This window comes from Phyllobates terribilis, unplaced genomic scaffold, assembly GCF_046119375.1.
Source record: "Phyllobates terribilis strain yellow unplaced genomic scaffold, ASM4611937v1 Scaffold_5__5_contigs__length_657084704, whole genome shotgun sequence".
NCBI lineage: Eukaryota > Metazoa > Chordata > Amphibia > Anura > Dendrobatidae > Phyllobates > Phyllobates terribilis.
This window is the reverse complement of record NW_027362765.1, coordinates 173,414,635-173,435,746: the sequence shown is the minus strand read 5'-3', so window position 1 is coordinate 173,435,746 and position 21,112 is coordinate 173,414,635. Positions and strand designations below refer to the sequence as shown.

The 21,112-nt window shown below is 43.1% G+C and overlaps 1 protein-coding gene across 3 annotated transcripts in view; it reads left to right on the top strand.

Moving 5' to 3' along the window:
* Positions 1–20,227, top strand: part of SOCS7 (suppressor of cytokine signaling 7) — a 38,232-nt gene extending 18,005 nt beyond the window's left edge. Inside the window, exons 9-10 of one of the 3 annotated variants that reach the window (XM_073683472.1) lie at positions 15,353–15,510; positions 18,682–20,227. In XM_073683472.1, coding sequence (XP_073539573.1) covers positions 15,353–15,473 — 121 coding nt within the window. In that variant the 3' untranslated portion in view covers positions 15,474–15,510; positions 18,682–20,227. Of the gene's footprint in view, positions 1–15,352; positions 15,511–18,629 lie in introns of all 3 variants that reach the window. The other 2 variants (XM_073683471.1, XM_073683473.1) reach the window with 2 other exon arrangements.
* The last annotated feature ends 885 nt before the right edge of the window (positions 20,228–21,112 follow it).

The window sequence follows — 21,112 nt, the reverse complement described above, 5'->3', positions numbered from 1 at the left end:
TGAGCAAAGTGTTGCACTGATCCACTATTTCCAATTTACAGACACATACTCAACATTCAGTAAAATTTCTTCAAAGCTTTAGTGCAGATTCCCACTTATCGATTCTGCTGCTGATTTTCCAACGTCGATTTTCCGCTGGGCTATCTTCTGTTTATTACAGTTAGCAGCATTGTAGATGAGTGTTTGTTTTTTTTTTATTTTTTTTTTTAAAGGCTTTATTTTCCTTTTTTTTTAGCACAATGAAAATATTAACAATAGCAACCATTAAAATCAATAAGAATCATCAATATTCCAAAGAACCATACATACAACCTCATACACAACATGCTGTCCTACCTGTCCCCATGCCCATCATCCTCGCCCCCGAAATGTCTTTAAGTAACACGATATGCAGACATATGATGGAACTAAATATACCGAAGGTTAATATTGGAATCTTATTGGGCAGCGTCTGCTATTGCTGACCACCATCCCTATACCTTATTAAGTTTATAACCACGTTTCCTTTTCATATAGAGAAATTTATATAGTAGAATATATTTATTGAGTAATTGCAGCCTGTGGAGCATACAGGGGGCTTCTTTGGATTTCCATGCTATTATAATTATCTTTCTAGCACATCTTCCATCCATTCAACATAAGGTATATACTCGAGTATAAGCCGAGGTACCTAATTTTCCCACAAAAAACTGGGAAAGCTTATTGACTCGAGTATAAGCAAAGGATGGGAAATGCAGCAGCTCCTCGTAAATTTCCCCATCCTAGTATGTATGGCCCCCTCATCTCATCTCATGACCCCCCCACTAATCCTGGTATTCATGGCCCCCTCAACCCCCGTCAATCCTAGCACACTTAAAAAAAATAGTGTGTGGGACCATGTGCGTGGAGAGGAGCGAAATATGCGTTCACTTTAGTAGCGGGCACTGTCAGCAGGAACCACGGCTCAGCGCTCCTCCGTGCCCGCTACTAAAGAGAAATGAATATTCCCTCAGCAGCGGCTACCGTGTGTGCCCTGCTCCTCCGCCACAAACTGCCCCTCCGCAAACCCCCCCCCCCCTAACAGTGGTTTTCCCCCACATATGGGGTATCTACATGCTCAGGATAAATTGCACAACAAATTTCTTGGTCCATTTTTTTCCTGTTACCCTTGCAAAAATAAAGTTTGCGTCCAAAGTAACATTCTTGTGAAAATTAAATGTTCGTTGTTTTCTTCCACATTCCAAAAATTCCTGTGAAGCACCTGAAGGGTTAATAAACCTCTTGAATGTGGTTTTGAGCACCTTGAGGGGTGGAGATTTTAGAATGGTATCACTTTTGGGTATTTTCTGTCATATAGACCCCTCAAAGTCACTTCAAATGTGATGTGGTTCCAAAAAAAAAAAAATTGTTTTGTAAATTTTGTTGGGAAAATGAGAAATCGCTGGTCAACTTTTAACCCTTATAACTTCCTAACAAAAAAAATTTTGCTTCCAAAATTGTGCTGATGTGAAGTAGACATGTGAGAAATGTTCTTTATTAACTATTTTGTGTGACATATCTCTCTGATTTAAGGGCATGAAAATTCAAAGTTTGAAAATTGCAGAAGTTTTAAAATTTTCGCCAAATTTCCTTTTCTTTTTCCCCACAAAGTAACCTAAGTCGTATCTAAGAAATTTTATCACTATCATGAAGTACAATATGTCACAAAAAAAAAACATTTCATTAACGTGCAAACCACCTCCTTGGGGAAATGGGCTAAACCAGAATGGCACCCTAGGTGACACCAGGGGCATATGTGAGCCCCTCCATATATTCTGTGCTATTGCCCACACTCTAGCTACTGTCTTAAAGGGACTCTGTCAGCACAGGCTGACCGTTCAAACTAAGTACTGCCATTAGGCTCTTCACGACACAGCCAATCTTTCTCCTTCCCCCATGACTGCACCACGGAGAGAGGGGATCCGCCCTTCAAGGACAGGAAACCTACAGATAAAAGGGCGGTACCTCTCTCCCGCATCAGTTGGTTTCCTGTCCTTGACGGGATCCTAAAGTTCCTGAGGAGGCATACCTGCCGGGTGCCAGAAGATGATCGTCGTCGGATTCCAGGCCCGACCAGTCCGATCCAGGCAGCGGGGGTGCCCTGATGCTCCACCGCTTGGTTCAGTGGGCCTCTAGGGTGTGCAGGGGGGGGTCCAGAAGAAGAGGACTGAGCCTGCCGGGGTGCTGTGCTGGACCCCCTGGTTGCGGCAGGTGAGAGTGCGGCCCGGCAGCGTACTTTTAAACTTCAGGGTTTCTGCTGTGAATGCGCGAGCGCGCCGGGCGCCTCCGGATGACGCGGCGCCGCAATGCATGACTGGGTAAACCAGTCTGCGCCGGCATCCACCTGCAGCTGTGGGGGAGGAGGGGGCGCGGGGTCACCACAGGCACTGGCGGAGGATCTCCCAGTGCCTTAAAAGACAGCGCAGGACGCCAGATAATGCTGCTATCATGCTGTTGGCTGTATTTAAAAAAAAAAAAAGAGAGAAAATGAGTGACCAGGAATTGCTGGAGGAGCAAGGGTTGCATCCTCAGTCGCCACCGCCAACCCAGCAAAAGAAAAAGCCGGAAGAAACTGGGCACCAGGGCCGTAGCAGTGGAAGCGGGCGCTCCGGCCGATCGTCGCAGCGCAGCAAAGACTCCACCTCGGCGTCTTCCAGGAGGACCCCACCTGTAAAGATGGCTCCACCTCCTGAACCGGTACCCTCTCTTCGGTCTGGTTGGTAAGTGAGCTTCGTGAAAGTCCACTTTGTAACTAGGGGCCCTGCTCTTTCTCTTTTTCTCTTTTATCAGTGAAGAAAGAGTACGGGGAAACTAAAGAATAGAACCTGTGCACTTTGCACAGAAGCCCTACCCACTACTTGGGATAAGAGACTCAGCAGCTCCTGCATTGAGCAAACTATATGCGAGGGAACCCCGAGATTTGCCTCTGAGCTTAGAGACCTAATTAAGTTGCAAGTCGAAAATACCATTAAATCCTTCCTGGGGGATAAAAGGTTAAAAAAAAAACCAAAAACATATCCCCCGAGTCCCGATCTAGTAGTTCTGAAAATGGCGAAGATTCGGACACATCCATCTCTTCATCTTCCTCTTCCTCGTCTACAGATAGAGGAGGACGGAGCTGCTTTCCTATAGAGGAAACAGCCTCATTAAAGTTGTCAGGTCTACCATGGGGTTAGCAGATCCCCCGGCCCAAAAAATCTATCCAAGATATGTTCAGCGGTCTAGATCAAAAAAAGAGGAGGTCCTTTCCACTAAATGAGCATGTCCTCTCTTTAATTAAGAAGGAGTGGAGTAAACCGGAGAGGAAGGGCTTCCTTGCGCCTAAACGGAAGTACCCGTTCGAGGACCCTGTATGTTCCTTTTGGGAGAAAGCGCCAAAATTGGACGTCGCCATAGCCAAAGCCTCAAGGAAATACTCCCTTCCTTTTGAGGACATGGGCGTCTTAAAAGACCCCATGGATAAGAAAGCAGACTCCTTTCTAAAGGGTTCCTGGGAAGCCGCTGGTGGGGGGGCTAAAACCTGCGGTAGCAGCCACATGTACAGCCAGGTCATTATTGGTCTGGCTGGATCAGCTTGAAACGCATCTAAGGCAGAAAACCTCTAGAGACACAATTCTAGAATCTATCCCAGTGATGAAAGGGGATTCCGCCTTCCTAGCTGACGCCTCGGCGGATTCCGTCAGATCAGGTGCTAGGGTGACAGGGCTTGCTAACGCGGCCAGACGAGCCCTCTGGCTCAAATGTTGGCCCGGGGATCTACAGACTAAATCAAGATTGTGCTCCATCCCCTGTGAAGGAGAGTTTCTATTTAGGTCTGCTCTTGATGACATCTTAGAAAAAGCAGGGGACAATAAGAAGCGTTTCCCTATCCTGTCAAACAATGCTTACGGAAAACCTTTTCGGAGTAAGAGATGTATCCGTAGAAAACCCCCTAAAGAGCAGGATAGGTGGGAAGACAGGAGAAGGAAGACCAAAGGATTCCTATTTAATAAACCCCCCAACGATAGCAGAAAGACCTCCCAATGAAGATTTGCCCTGGGTGGGAGGGAGGCTTTCAAGCTTTCTCCCGGCCTGGGAGTTAATATCCAACAACTCGTGGATTCTGAGCATAATACAATCGGGCCTGAAACTCCAGTTCCTCACATTTCCTCAACAAAACTTTGTCGTGACCCCCGAAAGGTCCTCAAGCAAGGAGCAGCGGGCCTTGGAGCAAGAAATCCAAGGACTACTAGTGAAGGCAGTCCTTCAGGAAGTCCCGGAGGAGGAGGAAGGCAGGGGTTTCTATTCTCCGTTGTTCCTGAGGAAAAAGCCAGATGGGACGTACAGGACGATTGTAAATCTAAAAAAGCTAAACAATCTTTTGAAGGTGGAAGCCTTCAAAATGGAAACAATAAAATCATCAGTGAAAATGCTGTTTCCCAATTGTTTTATGGCCGTCCTGGATTTAAAAGACGCTTATTATCACGTCCCGATACACAAAGACTACAGGAAGTTCCTCAGAGTAGCAGTTCCCATGGGTGGAGAGGTCAGACACTATCAATATACGGCCCTCCCATTCGGCATCGCCATAGCCCCAAGGGTTTTCACCAAGATTGTGGCAGAGGTAATGGCTCATCTAAGGGAACAGAATACCCTGGTCATCCCATACTTAGACGACTTCCTTGTAATAGGCAGCTCCTTCCTAGACTGCAAATCCCATCTGGGAAAAGTCATGGATTCTTTGACTCGCTTAGGATGGCTTTTGAATCTGGAGAAATCCAAAATAGTACCATGCCAGATACAGGAATACCTTGGCATCGTGCTGGATTCAAAAAGACAGGAGTGTCGTCTCCCCACAGAGAAAATTCGCAAAATCATGGACCAGATGTCACGGGCAAGGTCCCACCCATCTATGTCCCTACGGGAAGCCATGTCCCTTCTAGGTTCCCTGACAGCTTGTTTCCCGGCCGTCCAATGGGCCCAAATACATACCAGGACCCTACAGTGGGAAATTCTGGAGGCAGAAAAATCCCTAAAAGGGCATTTAGAAGGGCAGTTAACGCTATCTGCAGAAACCACACTTTCCCTAGAGTGGTGGGGGAACATAGACAATCTAGGGTGGGGGATTCCTTGGACTATCCCGACACCTCAAATTCTGACCACAGATGCAAGTCCTGGGGGTTGGGGGGCTCACCTCAACAATCTCGTAGCTTAGGGGGTCTGGTCAGAGCGCCTAAAACTAATGTCCTCAAACATGAAGGAGCTCCTAGCGGTAGAGCGGGCCCTCCGGGAATTCAAGCATACACTACAAGGACATCACGTGAGGGTCTTTTCAGACAACCAAGTAGTAGTGGCGTACCTGAACCACCAGGGGAGTACACGGTCCCATTCCCTAATGCAGACGACAGAGGTCATCTTTCGCTTAGCCGAGGAGAACTTACAATCCCTATCCGCTCTACACATAAAAGGAATAGAAAATCATACCGCAGACTGAGTCGGACACAACTGAAACAGGGCGAATGGGAATTAAGTCACTCGGTTTTTCGACAAATTGTACAAATGTGGGGCCGGCCCTCCATAGATCTGTTCGCCATCAATCGGAACAAGAAAACACACTCTTTTTGCTCCCTAGATCCCAGTGGGAACCCCGTAGCCGTGGATGCCTTCATGATCCCATGGAAATACCCTCCAGCTTACGCTTTTCCTCCGACTTCTCTGATTCCGGCTGTTCTGAGGAAAATCAGGGAAGAGAAAGCAAGGGTAATCCTGATGGCCCCCTTTTGGCCAAAGCGAGCATGGTTTTCATGGCTGAGGAGGTTATCAATCTCCGACTCATGGGTTCTTCCAGAGCTTCCGGACCTTCTTTCTCAAGGTCCGGTTCTCCATCCTCGGGCGTCAAGCTTACACTTGACAGCCTGGAATTTGTGAGGGCTCTTCTGAAAGACAAAGGTTTCTCCCCAAATCTTATCACCACACTACTTCAAAGTAGAAAACCAGTGACCACCAAACTATACGGGAAAACCTGGAAGAAGTTCCTTTCAGTCTCAGGTTCCAGGTTGGATGGGGAGGTTCCATTAACAGCTATCCTGAAATTTTTACAGAGGGGTCTAGAGCAGGGCCTGGCCACAAGTACCTTTAAAAGTTCAAGTCGCAGCCCTGGGAGAGCTCTACAATGTTGACCTAGCTAGGGATATATGGGTATCTAGGTTTATTAAGGCATCAGCTAGATCCAGACCCATCCCATCCCAAAATACTACACCGTGCAATTTAAACTTGGTCCTTTCAGCTTTAACGAAGGCCCCTTTTGAACCCCTGTCGGAAGCGTCCCTAGAAATTCTGTCCCTAAAAACAGCACTCTTGGTAGCTCTCACATCCGCACGTGGGGTTAGTGATATTCACGCCCTATCGGCAGACCCCCCCCCCCCTTCACGCAAATCTCAGAGGATAGGGTTACTCTGAGAACTGACCCTGCCTAGCTACCAAAAGTGGCGTCAAGATTTCACAGGTCCCAGGAAATCACCCTTCCTTCTTTCTGCCCTAACCCTAGGAACACGAAGGAGAAGGTCTTGCATACACTAGATGTCAGAAGGTGCCTAATCCGACATCTACATAGGAGTGTAGGCAGGATAGTTCTCTCTTTGCTTTCAGGGCCCTCTTAAGGGGAGAAAAGCCTCTAAGGGCACTCTGGTCAGATGGATAAGGGAGGCATCACACTATCGTACTCCTCACGTGAAGAAGCTGGCCCGGAGATACTGAAGGCCCACTCAACAAGAGTGGTGGCAGCCTACTGGGCGGAGAAGGCCGGTACTACGATAGAGCGGATATAGAGCGGCAACCTGGTCTTCCCCCTCTACCTTCTTTAATTACTACCGGATAGACTTAACCTCTTCTTCAGACCTTACTTTCGGGAGAAGGGTTCTGGAAGCTGTGGCTCCCCCCTAATGAGTCACTTCTCTGTAATTCTCTCCGTGGTGCAGTCATGGGGGAAGGAGAAAGATGTAGTTACTTACCGGTAACGGGATCTCTCAGAGCCCATGACGGCACCCTTCACGTGGTGACTCTGACGAGTTCTTAATTTGTAAAATTTCGTGTTACTAACCTGGTGGTCCTCTCATGCTCTGTAAACAACTGATGCGGGAGAGAGGTACCGCCCTTTTATCTGTAGGTTTCCTGTCCTTGAAGGGCGGATCCGCTCTCTCCGTGGTGCCGTCATGGGCTCTGCGAAATCCCGTTACCGGTAAGTAACTACGTCTTTTAACCACTTCGCGCCAGAGCCTGTTTTTGTCTTCGTGACCGGGCCAATTTTTTCAATTCTGACCACTGTCACTTTATGAGGTAATTACTCTGGAACGCTTCAACGTATTCCCCTGATTCTGAGATTGTTTTTCCATGACATATTGTACTTCATGACTGTGGTATAATTTCTTCAATATAACTTCCGTTTATTTGTGAAAAAATCGGAAATTTGTCGAAAATTTTGAAAATTTTGCAATTTTTAAACTGAATTTTCATGCCCTTAAATCAGAGAGATATGTCACACAAAATAGTTAATAAATAACATTTCCCACATGTCTACTTTACATCAGCACAATTTTGGAACCAAAATTTTTTTTTTTGTTAGGTAGCTATAAGGGTTAAAAGTTGACCAGCGATTTCTCATTTTTCCAACAAAATTTACAAAAACCTTTTTTTAGGGACCACATCATATTGGAAGTCACTTTGAGGGGTCTTTATGACAGAAAATACCCAAAAGTGACACCATTCTAAAAACTGCACCCCTCAAGGTGCTCAAAACCACATTCAAGAACTTTATTAACCCTTCAGGTGCTTCACAGGAATTTTTGTAATGTGGAAGAAAAAAATTAACATTTAACTTTTTTCACAAAAATGTTACTTTAGACCCAATTTTTTTTATTTTCACAGGGGTAACAGGAAAAAATGGACCCCAAATTTTTTTGTGCAATTTCTCTTGAGCGTGCTGATACCCCATATGAGAGGGAAAACCACTGTTTGGGCGCACTGCAGGGTTCGGAAGGGAAGGAGCGCCATTAGACTTTTTGAATGTAAAATTTGTCTGAATAGTTAGCAGACGCTATGTTGCGTTTGGAGAGCTCCTGATGTGCCTAAACAGTGGAAACCCCCCACAAGTGACACCATTTTGGAAACTAGACCCCTTAGGGAACTTATCTAGATGTGTGGTGAGCACCTTGAACCCCAAGGTGCTTCACAGAAGTTTATAATATTGAGCCGTAAAATAAAATTTTCACATTTTTCCCATAAAAAATGTTTTTCATTCCCTAATTTTGCATTATCATAAGGGTAAAAGGATAAATTGCACCATGAAATTTGTTGTGCAATTTCTCCTGAACACGCCGATACCCCATATGTGGAGGCAAATTACTGTTTGGGCACATGGCAGGGTTTGAAAGGGAAGGAGCGCCATTTGACTTTTTGAATGTAAAATTTGTTTGAATAATTAGCGGACGCCATGTCACATTTGGGGAGCCCCTAATGTGCCTAAACAGTGGTAACCCCCCACAAGTGCCACCATTTTGGAAACTATACCCCTTAGGGAACTTATCTAGATGTGTGGTGAGCACCTTGCACCCCCAGCTGCTTCACAGAAGTTTATAATATTGAGCCGTAAAATAAAATTTTCACATTTTTCCCATAAAAAATGTTTTCCATTCCCTAATTTTGCATTATCATAAGGGTAACAGGATAAATTGCACCATGAAATTTGTTGTACAATTTCTCCTGAGTACACCGATACCCCATATGTGGGGGAAAACCACTGCTTTGGTGTACAGCAGGGTTCGGAAGAGAAAGAAGCGCTATGTTGGCTGGGATAGCCAGCAGACACCATGTCACATTTGAAGAGTCGCTGACATGCCAAAACAGCAGAAACCCCCACAAGTGACCCCATTTTGTAAACTACACCTCTAAAGGAATTCATCTAGGGAAGTAGTGAGCATTTTTTAATTTTTTAATTTATACCATTGGGCAGTGAAAAAAGCATAATTATATTTTTACCACAAAAAAATGTTTTACCCTCAGATTTTACATTTTCACACAGGGCAATGGGTAAAAATGGTGCCGAAATGTGTCACTCAATTTCTTCTAAAAGTGGCAATACCCCATATGTGGCTGTATCGTACCGCTCAGCCATATGGCGAGATCTGGGGGGGACGGAGTGCTATTTGACAATTGGAGAACAAATTATTGTAGAATAGGCATTTGGATTTGGGAGCACAAAATTTTCTGAATTTCTTTTGGGGGGCAAGGACCATTTTGCTTTTCTAGAGCCTTTCTGCTACCAGTAACTTGGAAGTCCCTTATATTTTTAACAGATGATGGACCTGAGTGGGGACTAGCTTCTTTTGAGGACTGAGTTGAAGCTTTTATTGGGAACATTTTACGTAACATTTATCCGGCGCTCTAGGCTGAGCACTTACATCGGGGTTTCCATCTAAATTTCCAAGTGATGTAATTCAGATGAAACCCCTGCGGGATCCATTCACTGTAATGAGGCAGCAGAGTTACTCTGGACACCGTCTGGCCTCTGTTTAGTGGTGTCCTTTTTTTCAGAAGTGCACAAAACTGTGGCCAACCGCACTTTTATGCACGCCTAAAACAAATGACACCGTGGGATCCCAGGCTAGACGGCGTCCACAGTGGCCTATATCTGCCTCATTACAGGAAATCTTCCATCATGGGTTCTGGCTGAATCACGTATTTCAGAGATTTACACGGAAACTCTGGTGTAAGTGCTCAGCGCAGAGCGCAGGATAAATGTGAGCAGAGCCTTACTGCGATCTTTGGGAGACATAATAAACAAATCAGTAGCAGGTGAATAATATTTGTTTTATTTATTTTTTATGCCGTTCCTAGTGTGATATAACTGATTAGATTACTTTATTCTTCGGGTCGGTGCGATTACAGAGATACCAGATTTATATCGGGTTTTTATGTTTGGCAGCTGTCACACACTAAAATACGCTTTTTTTGCAAAATCTAGTTTTTGCATCACCATATTTTGAGAGCTATAATTTTTCCATATTTCGGCCGATAGTCATGTGACGGCTTGTTTTTTGCGGGACGAGTTGACATTTTTATTGGAACCATTTTTGGGTACGTGACATTTTTTGATCGCTTTCTATTCCGTTTTTTGGGAGGTAAAGTTAACAAAAACAAACACTTCAGGAATTGTTTTTTGAGGTTTTTTTTATGCCGTTCTGCGTGTGGTAAAAGTGATCAGGCAGCGTTATTCTTCGGGTCAGTACGTTTACAGCGATACTACACTTACTGTATTTTTTTTATGTTTTGGCGCTTTTACACAATAAAACAATTTTATAGAAAAAAATATTTTTTTTGCATTGCTTTATTCTGAGCGCTATAACTTTTTTATTTTTTGGCTGATGGCGCTGTATGGCGGCTTTTTTTGCGGAACAAGATGACGTTTTCAGTGGTACCATTTTTATTTCTATTCTGCTTTTTGATCGCATTTTTTTCCACTTTTTGTTTGGCGATATGATGAAAAAGCATATTTTTTTGCTCCGTTTTTTTATTTATTTTTATTACGGTGTGCACTGAAGGAGTTAATTAGGGTAACAGTTTTATAGCTCGGGTTGTTTCGGACGCGGCGATACCAAATATGTGTACTTTTTTTGGTTTTGTAATAATATGCGGATTTATTGGTTTATTATTTTATTTATTTATTTTTATTTTGTGATTTTTTTTTTTTTTTTTTAATAGTTTAAAAACTTTTTTTTTACATTTTTACTTAGTCCCTGTATGGGACATTAATTTTTATTTTTCTGATCACTGATCTCATGTAATGTAATAGACATATATTACATTACATGAGATCTTCACTGACTGTTTCAGTCTCCTGTCTGGAATCAGCTACATACAGGCTGAAGCCAGACAGGAAGGACACCATATATGGCAGAGCTGGAGGCGGTCATGTGACCTCCAGCTGCCATAGCAACCCCAGGTCCTGGAAGGAAACGGAGGTCTTTGGAGGTAAGTAAGACGACCCCCTCTCCTCTTGCTGTCTCCTATATGCCGCAATCACTATAGATCGCAGCATATAGAAGACAGCAAAGGGTTAACATCACTGGGACCTGATCTAATCAGGTCCCGATGATGTACCCTGTCAGAGCTAACGCTCTGCACCGGAATCGCAGTGCTTGCAGGACCCTGGGGGTCCTGAGCACTGCGAGACCACCCACCGTTTTTAAACGTCGGCGCTGCACAGAGCCCGGGAAGCGCCGACGTTTATCTACAGTGGGCGGTCGGGAACCGGTTAAAGTGATAAGGCAGCGTTATTCTTCGGGTCAGTACGTTTACAGCGATACTACACTTACTGTATATTTTTTTTATGTTTTGGCGCTTTTACTCAATAAAACAATTTTAGAGAAAAAAACATTTTTTTTGCATTGCTTTATTCTGAGCGCTATAACTTTTTTATTTTTCGGCTGATGGAGCTGTATGGCGGCTTTTTTTTTGCGTAACAAGATGACGTTTTCAGTGGTACCATTGTTATTTCTATTTTGTTTTTTGATCGCATTTTTTTCCACTTTTTGTTTGGCGATATGATGAAAAAGCATATTTTTTTGCTCCGTTTTTTATTTATTTTTATTACGGTGTGCACAGAAGGAGTTAATTAGTGTGACAGTTTTATAGCTCGGGTTGTTTTGGATGCGGCGATACCAAATATGTGTACTTTTTTTGGTTTTGTAAAAATATACGGATTTATTGGTTTAATATTTTATTTATTTTTATTTATTTTGTGATTTTTTTTTTTTTTTTTTTTTAAATAGTTTAAAAACTTTTTTTTACTTTTTTTTTACATTTTTTCTTAGACCCTGTATGGGACATTAATTTTTATTTTTCTGATCACTGATCTCATGTAATGTAATAGACATGTATTACATTACATTACATGAGATCTTCCCTGACTGTTTCAGTCAGAGTCTCCTGTCTGGCTACAGCTGCAGCTGAGCCAGACAGGACACCATATATGGCAGAGCTGGAGGCGGTCATGTGACCTCCAGCTGCCATAGCAACCCCAGGTCCTGGAAGGACTCTGAGGTCTTCGTAGAGGTAAGTTGACGACCCCCTCTCCTCCTGCTGTCTCCTATATGCTGCGATCACTATAGATCGCAGCATATAGAAGACAGCTAAGGGTTAACATCACTGGGACCTGATCTAATCAGGTCCCGATGATGTTCCCTGTCAGAGCTAACGCTCTGCACCGGAATCGCAGCGCTTGCAGGACCCTGGGGGTCCTGAGCGCTGCGAGACCACCCACCGTTTTTAAACGTCGGCGCTGCACAGAGCCCAGCAAGCGCCGACGTTTATCTACAGTGGGCAGTCGGGAACCGGTTAAATACTTTTTCTCATCAGTTGTTTTTCCTCCGTCTCCACCTCCCACTTCTTTTGATTGATAGTTCTGGCTTCATTGGGCCAGAGAAGGTTAGAGATGTATGGAAACCATGCAGGTGGGAAGGTGTATTTAAAAGATTTCCCCTGCCGTGAAGCACCGAGCGCCAGTACTTGTTTTGAACAGTCATTCTGTGCTGACAGAGTCCCTTTTACAGAGGATTGGATCTGTTGAGGCCTTGTTGTATCTATAGCATATCAACGGATAAGGAAAGGAGAAAGGCAGCACTCACCAAATCCAGAAGTTGAGATCGTCCTTTATTGATGCATATAGGACATATGAGCGGCGTGCAGGATCAGGGAAAGGCGGTGTGGGGGAGGGAGGTGTTGGACGACGGCCGTTTTGCGCTCACGGCACTACCGTTGTCCAACACCTCCTTTCCCCGCACTTCGGAGGCAGCGCGTCCACAGATTGAGATCTCAGGAGACAACATCTCTGTGCCAAGATTTCAGTCTGCACATGCGCAGCCTCCAGCTGCCATTTTCCTGAAGTCCACCGCATTGAAAACCATGGGGAGTGAGGGGTCTTTGGGCTTTCACAAAATGTCTGAGGATCCCCCTCGTCGCCGAACACCCCTTCCTACCAGCGAGTGACCCGCACCATTGCCCCACTCCTTCCACCAGCTTTCTGCAGCAGCGACCCTGGGAACCCGCTCCACCGCAGCTGGTAAACTACATTTGGATTATAAGACGCACATTTTGGGGGTCTACTTGTATTTTAGAATAGACGCTATTGCAACATTTAGCTAATTGGATTTCATCTCGTGTTCAGAAGTGTGTGTAATTTCCAATCCTTAGAATTGGATAAAAATAGTAATTTACGGATCATGAGGATGAGATCACATGAACATGACTGGTTCGGTGTGAGCAGCAAACAGTGTGATCGGCTCTTGACCTAATGTACATCAGCCTGGTTTAAGACCTGGTGATCATTCTCAATATGTAAGACTAGTGGTAAGTTTCTACAGAAAGCGGTTTTTTTTCCCCCTATGACGTGTCTGAAAGAAATTCTTTCTATAGTCACTGGGTATATGGACAAATTATTTTCCCTTTTATAGAGGAAGAGGTTTTATATGACCTAATTAAAATCTTTCTTTAACAATCACTGCATACGTAGTTAATAATATGGAAGACCCTGATAATGGAGAACAGAATACATTTAGCAGAGTTTTTGTTAAGTGTGTTTGTATGTATATATAATATATATTACAAAAATCCTGCTAAATGTGTAATACAGTACATGTATATATGACACCCACAAAAACTGCCTGCCGTCTCTTCCCTACTACTGTGTGGATCAGTGTGTGTGTAAATATAATTCTCCGTCCTATATAATTATCATTTCCAGCATCAACACTAATTATTAGTCGCAGCCAGGCAGAGCCCCTGCTAAGTGCTGTTTATGTTGCTCTGGGAGGTCTGGGGCTGTGCTGTTGTCTGCTGCTGTCTCGCAGCTTGTTCACCCCCTGTCAGAACATAGACGGCATTGCTAATTTTATTACACTCCTGTGTGATGCTGTGTGACCCACATTATAGAATATGGACTTCTGAATACAGACACCACTCTTTATTACCATTCCGGGCCTTGGCATGATTAAGTGACATTGACTTTGTCCAGATTCATCTTTTTTGAAAACAAAATAAGAAAAGTGACGACATGACTATGGCTTTTGTGACAGCAGATCGATATAGAATATTTTTCTCTAAAATGTCTCTAGTAAACATTTTTGATTGATACCTGCATTTTGGACGGATTTACCACTGAATAGATACACCATTTTTAAGTAACGGGATTATTATATGTAACATTTTATAGGTCATTTGTCTCCAACTTATGGCTTGCGTCATAGTCTGTGACTTCCAGGGTATGCTGAGAGTCGTACCACTACATCATCTGAAAAGTCATTGCTTGATACTATTGCTTTTCCAAAAATAAGTCTAATCTAGTCACAATTTAATAGAATATTAATATTACAGTGGGTGGTCTGAGATGAGAAATTCGGGGATGAGCTGCAATGCCAGATGCAGCCTTGAGCAATAGCTAAAATCTTTTCAAAACCTAAATCCTAGGCAACCCTGTTTAATATTTTGAAAGAAGGGGCAAATTTGGAAATTAGTAATGAGACTTTTGTTAGGTTCTTAATTTTTGGAGTTTGGATAATCCCTTTATCATCTAGTAGATAATTATTAGTTTGGTGCGAGTTCCACTGCCTGGACTGATTGCCAGAATGAGCGTCCTTCTCCCCTGGCTCCCACTTTGCCTCAGAACCATAGCCAGGAGGCATTGAATGCTTAGTGAATTGTTTGCACCCTGCCTCTCCATTCAATTTCTATGTACAAGAGTGCAGATGATAGCGGAGTGCAGCACTCTGAACTTCATTTGTGCGGTAGGGCACATGCATGATTGGCTGCTTGACCCAACCCTTCTGGGTCATGGTCTTGTGGCCAGGAAAAAAAGGGAGGGCAGGCCTGTCGGATTTGGTGAATGGTTGGGTACTAGCAGGAACTTGTACCTTTACATCAGTTCTTGCTTATGTAGTTGTTAGGTGGTAGTTTTTGGAGACTGGAACATACATAAGTGTATATATTGGTGCACACTTGTTTTGGAAATGACCCATTGATATCACCTTCTTGCATAATCATGAAGTACAAACGACCTTGATTACGACTCTAAAGGATATATGGTCATTGTGTTTGCTGACGGCCTCTTTAAGACTGCATTACTTGTTCTGGCATTGTGTATACAAGAATATGGAATGTTTTACAGGTGCATTTTTGCTTTTAATGTGTTTTTAAATAGTCATAAAGGCCCTTATAAAAATTGTTCAAACGTCTCCACCCTAGTTTCTTAGCAATCTAGTATATTGCGGAAATGTCATCTTACAAGCTCTTTCCATTTCTTCTTCAGGCCTCTCATCTCATACCTGCGCAAGTTCTACTACTATGACCCACAAGAGGAAATATACCTGTGTTTAAAGGAGGCCCGTCTTGTTCCCAAAATGGAGTCTGGGACAGAGAGCTCCACGTAGCAAGGCTTCTACATGTAACTTATTGTGTTGGACCCAGGTAATTAAGATGAGAATTTTCATTGTAGCCTGATGGGTAAAACTAATATCTTTTACTTGTGGGGTAGTTTTTCTGATACATGGTTTTCTCCTAGACAACCCCACTCTGTGTTCTAGTAGAACATATAAAAGTCATATAGGGTAGTTTGCTGCTCAGCATGCACACCTCCACACCTCTGGCGAGCTCTATTTAGACTGAAAGCTACTATAAAATGCTAGTATGGTCTGATGAGGCTTCTGATAATCAAAGAAAGCTGGATCCACACTGATGGGCTTTATTACTCTCATTTGTATGTAACCCATTCCCAACCTCTGACATATGACAGCTGTTAAGTGAACATGTATGGAGCATGCTCAGGAGCTGAACCAGCGCTTTAAATGGCAGGTGCCAGTTGTATTATACAGCCAGGCATCTTCCTCCAACAGCAGTGATTGGAGCTACAGTGCTGGCCAAAAGTATTGGCACCCCTGCAATTCTGTCAGATAATACTCAGTTTCTTCCTGAAAATGATTGCAATCACAAATTCTTTGGTATTATTATCTTCATTTAATTTGTCTTCAATGAAAAAACACAAAAAGAATTGTCCTAAAGCCAAATTGGATATAATTTCAAACCTAAAAAAGGGGGTGGACAAAAGTATTGGCACTGTTTGAAAAATCATGTGATGCTTCTCTAATTCGTGTAATTAACAGCATCTGTAACTTACCTGTGGCACTTAACAGGTGTTGGCAATAACTAAATCACACTTGCAGCCAGTTAACATGGATTAAAGTTGACTCAATCTCTGTCCTGTGTCCTTGTGTGTACCACATTGAGCATGGAGAAAAGAAAGAAGACCAAAGAACTGTCTGAGGACTTGAGCAACCAAATTGTGAGGAAGCATGAGCAATCTCAAGGCTACAAGTCCATCTCCAAAGACCTGAATGTTCCTGTGTCTTCCGTGCGCAGTGTCATCAAGAAGTTTAAAGCCCATGGCACTGTGGCTAACCTCCCTAGATGTGGACGAAAAAGAAAAATTGACGAGAGATTTCAACTCAAGATTGTGCGGATGGTGGATAAAGAACGTCGACTAACATCCAAACAAGTTCAAGCTGCCCTGCAGTCCAAGGGTACAACAGTGTCAACCCGTACTATCTGTCGGCGTCTGAATGAAAAGGGACTTATGGTAGGATACCCAGGAAGACCCCACTTCTTACCCCGAGACATAAAAAAGCCAGGCTGGAGTTTGCCAAAACTTACCGGAGAAAGCCTAAAATGTTTTGGAAGAATGTTCTCTGGTCAGATGAGACAAAAGTAGAGCTTTTTGGGAAAAAGCATCAACATAGAGTGTACAGGAAAAAAAAAGAGACATTCAAAGAAAAGAACACGGTCCCTACAGTCAAACATGGCGGAGGTTTCCTGATGTTTTGGGGTTGCTTTGCTGCCTCTGGCACTGGACTGCTTGACCGTGTGCATGGCATTATGAAGTCTGAAGACTACCAACAAATTTTGCAGCATAATGTAGGGCCCAGTGTGAGAAAGCTGGGTCTCCCTCAGAGGTCATGGGTCTTCCAGCAGGACAATGACCCAAAACACACTTCCAAAAGCACTATAAAATGGTTTGAGAGAAAGCACTGGAGACTTCTAAGTTGGCCAGCAATGAGTCCAGACCTGAATCCCATAGAACACCTGTGGAGAGATCTCAAAATGGCAGTTTGGAGAAGGCACCCTTCAAATATCAGGGACCTGGAGCAGTTTGCCAAAGAAGAATGGTCTACAATTCCAGCAGAGCATTGTAAGAAACTCATTGATGGTTACCGGAAGCGGTTGTTTGCAGTTATTTTGGCTAAAGGTTGTGCAACCAAGTATTAGGCTGAGGGTGCCAATACTTTTGTCCGGCCCTTTTTTGGAGTTTTGTGTGAAATGATCAATGATTTGATTTTTGCTTCATTCTCTTTTGTGTTTTTTCCTTGCAAGCAAATAAAATGAAGATAATAATACCAAAGAATTTGTGATTGCAATCATTTTCAGGAAGAAACTGAGTATTATCTGTCAGAATTGCAGGGGTGCCAATACTTTTGGCCAGCACTGTATCTCTGATCTCTTCTGTTTAAATGGAACTTGTCACCATAAAAAAAAAAAAAAAACGCTATTAACATGCAGATATATTCCTGTGAGGGAAAAAATGAACTTTATTCTCCTGGCAGCATTCCAGTTTCAGTCATGGGGCTACACCGGCGCGGATTCTGTCACTGCTCTGAGTATACGTGTCCCCGATCCTGACTGACACTGGCTCTGCATTAGGTTCGGCTATCAGTCAGAACCGGGGACGCGGTTACCGTGCCGGCACCACCCCCTTGACTGAAACCGGAACGTTGCCAGGGGCAATAAAGTTCATTTTCGCCCCGTAGCGTTCAGGTAAGTGCGGGCTCCGGGCAGCTTAGTAACGCTATTAACAAGCAGATTAACCCCATATCTGCAGGTTAATAATGTTTTTTTCTGGTGACAAGTTCCCTTTAGGTGCTTCAAAGCTGCTATTAATTTCCGACTTTAGCATTTAAGCTTTGCAATCTAAGACAGGCGGAGCCCGCTGCAGCGTCATAGAAGATTGTCAATACATACTGCATTACTAAAGTATTGTGGTATATAGTGCAAGCCATAATACGATTGCAGGTTCAAGTCCCTAAGGGGACTAAAAAGTAAAAAAAAGAAAACTCCTAAAATGTAAAATCTATCCCTTTTCTGAAAGTGAAAATAAAGATATAAAAAATGAAACCTTTTGCTATCTCTGCATCTGTAAAATGAATTGACCTATATCGCAAGCTGTGTAAAGGTAAAAAAATAATCAAACTGACAGAATTTCCATACTTCAGTCACTGCTCCTACCTCTAAAAAAATAAAATGCATTAAGGAGTGACCCAAACGTTGTATGTTCCCTAAAAAGACAGCAATAAAAATGTCAGCTCGCAACCTAAAAAAGCAATCCCTTGTACCTCGATAAAGGGAAAAACTAAAAGTTGTGGGCCTCAGAAAGTGGTGACACAAGCCAAATTTTTTTTTATGTTCTTTTGCAAAGTTCTGAAATATTATTTTAAACCATTAATATATTTAAAAAGATTTTATTTCTTGTAATGTTACAGGATGACTTTTCACACCGGACTAATTTGCACCAGGTCTCTTGTTTCTTGGTAGGAAGTGTTGTGCTGGTATGAGTACACTGGACCCCACCCCGGGGGATGGAGAAATATGACGGGGGGAACGGACCTTCAGTGGACCGCGTCTAAGTCTCCTTCTACATTTTCCCCCTGTAAAGACTAAGGGGTGATAATTTAACTTGGACTTGGGTGTCACACTGCCAGCACCCTGACGTACCCCCCTGATCTCCAAGAGCCCCCACTGGAATGTAAGTTGCTGGTCACACCGTTCTGCCAGCATCCTTACTATGTTACAGTATTGTATTTTGATGAAATTTCCTTGTAATGAAAGTGAACAGGGTTACTTACCCGCCATAGCTACTGAACAACTGGCCGTCATCTACTGGATTGTCTTCAGGGCTTCCTGTGTGAGCTCCACTTGATATTCATTTACAATACTAGGGGGTTTTATTCCTCCTACAGAAAGGACAGTAATTTATTTTATTAGTGAAGGTCCGCAGAGACTGTGCATCTCATGAACAGAACTGGAAGTCTTCTTGGTCCATGGTCACATGGTGTACAGACTACTACTAATGACCGTCTTGCCCTCAACCTGCTGGAGGGAGGACACATCTACATTTTACTACTGATGGAAAAGAAAAATTCTCCGTAGTGCTGAATGTCCTTCCGTCCTGTCATGTGGCTTCTCACATTTTGATCTCTCGATGCAGGTCTTCATAACACTGGATAAAGCTTACCACTGGAGATAATACATTCATCTCTAACAGCATGGTTATGGCTGTCCGATACACGGGTTAAATAGTCCGGTAATTATTGCACCCATAGTGAGTGCCACCTGGCTGCTGCAGCCGCCCTACGAGCCCACACAGAGTTGATTGTGGAACCACAATTGTTTAGCCTTTTTTATTTTTAATGTTATTTTTTTATTTATCCTGAGGGGTAAGGATTTATTTTTTCATTTGTTGCCCTTAAAAGGGAAAAAATGTAAATTAAGCTCATGGAGTAAAGTGAAAATTATCTCCAGCACAACCTTAAACTCCCCTTCCTTTTCCTTAAATTGACCGAATTTTGTGTATATTTTTGTTTCTGCGCTTAATTTATTGAAAATAGTCTGTGTAATTTATTTTATTGTCTTTCTTCCTTGTTGGATTTTAATATATGGAAACTGCTGCAAAACTGGCCCTGCGTGCATATTTGGGATGTCAGAAAAAAAAAAATCTGTTTAAGGTGTCCTTCCCAGCCCTGTTTGTATATACTGTGTTATAGGCATGAGAGGGACACATTCTTTCCAATTTAATTTTTATTTTTTAATCTCCTATATTTTTGAATCTCCCCTCCCCCAAGAATGATTTCTTTGTAGACGTTGAATAGAAGATAACTGCAAAAATTGTTTTGTGTTAGTGATCAGTCTTTCTGTTACGTTTCTCCCATCCCCGGCCCACCCCAAGACATTAAAACATTCACCTATGTCTTGATTTAAACTCCTGTCTCTAATTATAATTGATTTTTTTTTTTTTGCCATGTTAATTACTTCAAGACGGGTGGAGAGTGGGTTTAAAATAAACAATTTAGATATAACTACATCCCCTTGTGTGATTGTTGTCTGCTTTACTGTTGTACTGCTATAGAGTGTGTGCGCTGGAGCCTTCTTAATCATGGCTCTGTCCTCTGATACACAAGCACCTACTTAAGTCATATCCAATACAGACCTATCAGCTCTGTGAAAAACACTGGCTATGTGCCAACGATGCAGAAATGAAGCAGAAATTTTCCTGAGATTTCTGCATCTCCTTGGCAGAAAAAACGCATGTGGATTTTACATGCGTTTTTAAGCTTTTTTGCATGCATATCCGTATGCATTTTTTCAAGCGCTTTTCCAAGCGATTTTGAGCATCACTTGGAAAAGTGCTTGACAAGTTGGTCACACAATATAAATCCATGCAACTGACATGGATGTATATTGTGTGACCAACTTATGCTGCTTTAAATGCAGCATCAATAGTAAAAAAACAAAAAACATTATACTTCTCTGGTGGCCCCCGGTCTCCTTCTCCGGTGGCGTTCTGTCTTCGGCGTCCCACGCTGTTCTGAAAGGACCTGCGCTGACATCATTTAGTCAGCTGACGGGTCACGTGACCGCTGACATCACTAAATGATGTCACCACAGGTCCTTTCAGAACACGGCGGGATGCCGATGACAGAGGAAGCCGCCGGAGAGGTAAGTATAATGTGTTTTTTTTTTTTTTTATGTTTTAATTCATTTTTTACTAATGGTACCTGTGGCTGGAGGAGAGTCTCCTCTTCTCCAAACCTGGGTACCATCCGCACATTGAACCGCATAGCATCCGCATGTATATATGTATACATGCGGATGTTATGTGACTCAATGCAAGTCAATGGCGGCTATTTCGCCGCGTTTACTTACAAGAAATGGTTGTGCTGCAGATTTTTCCGCAATGATAATCCGC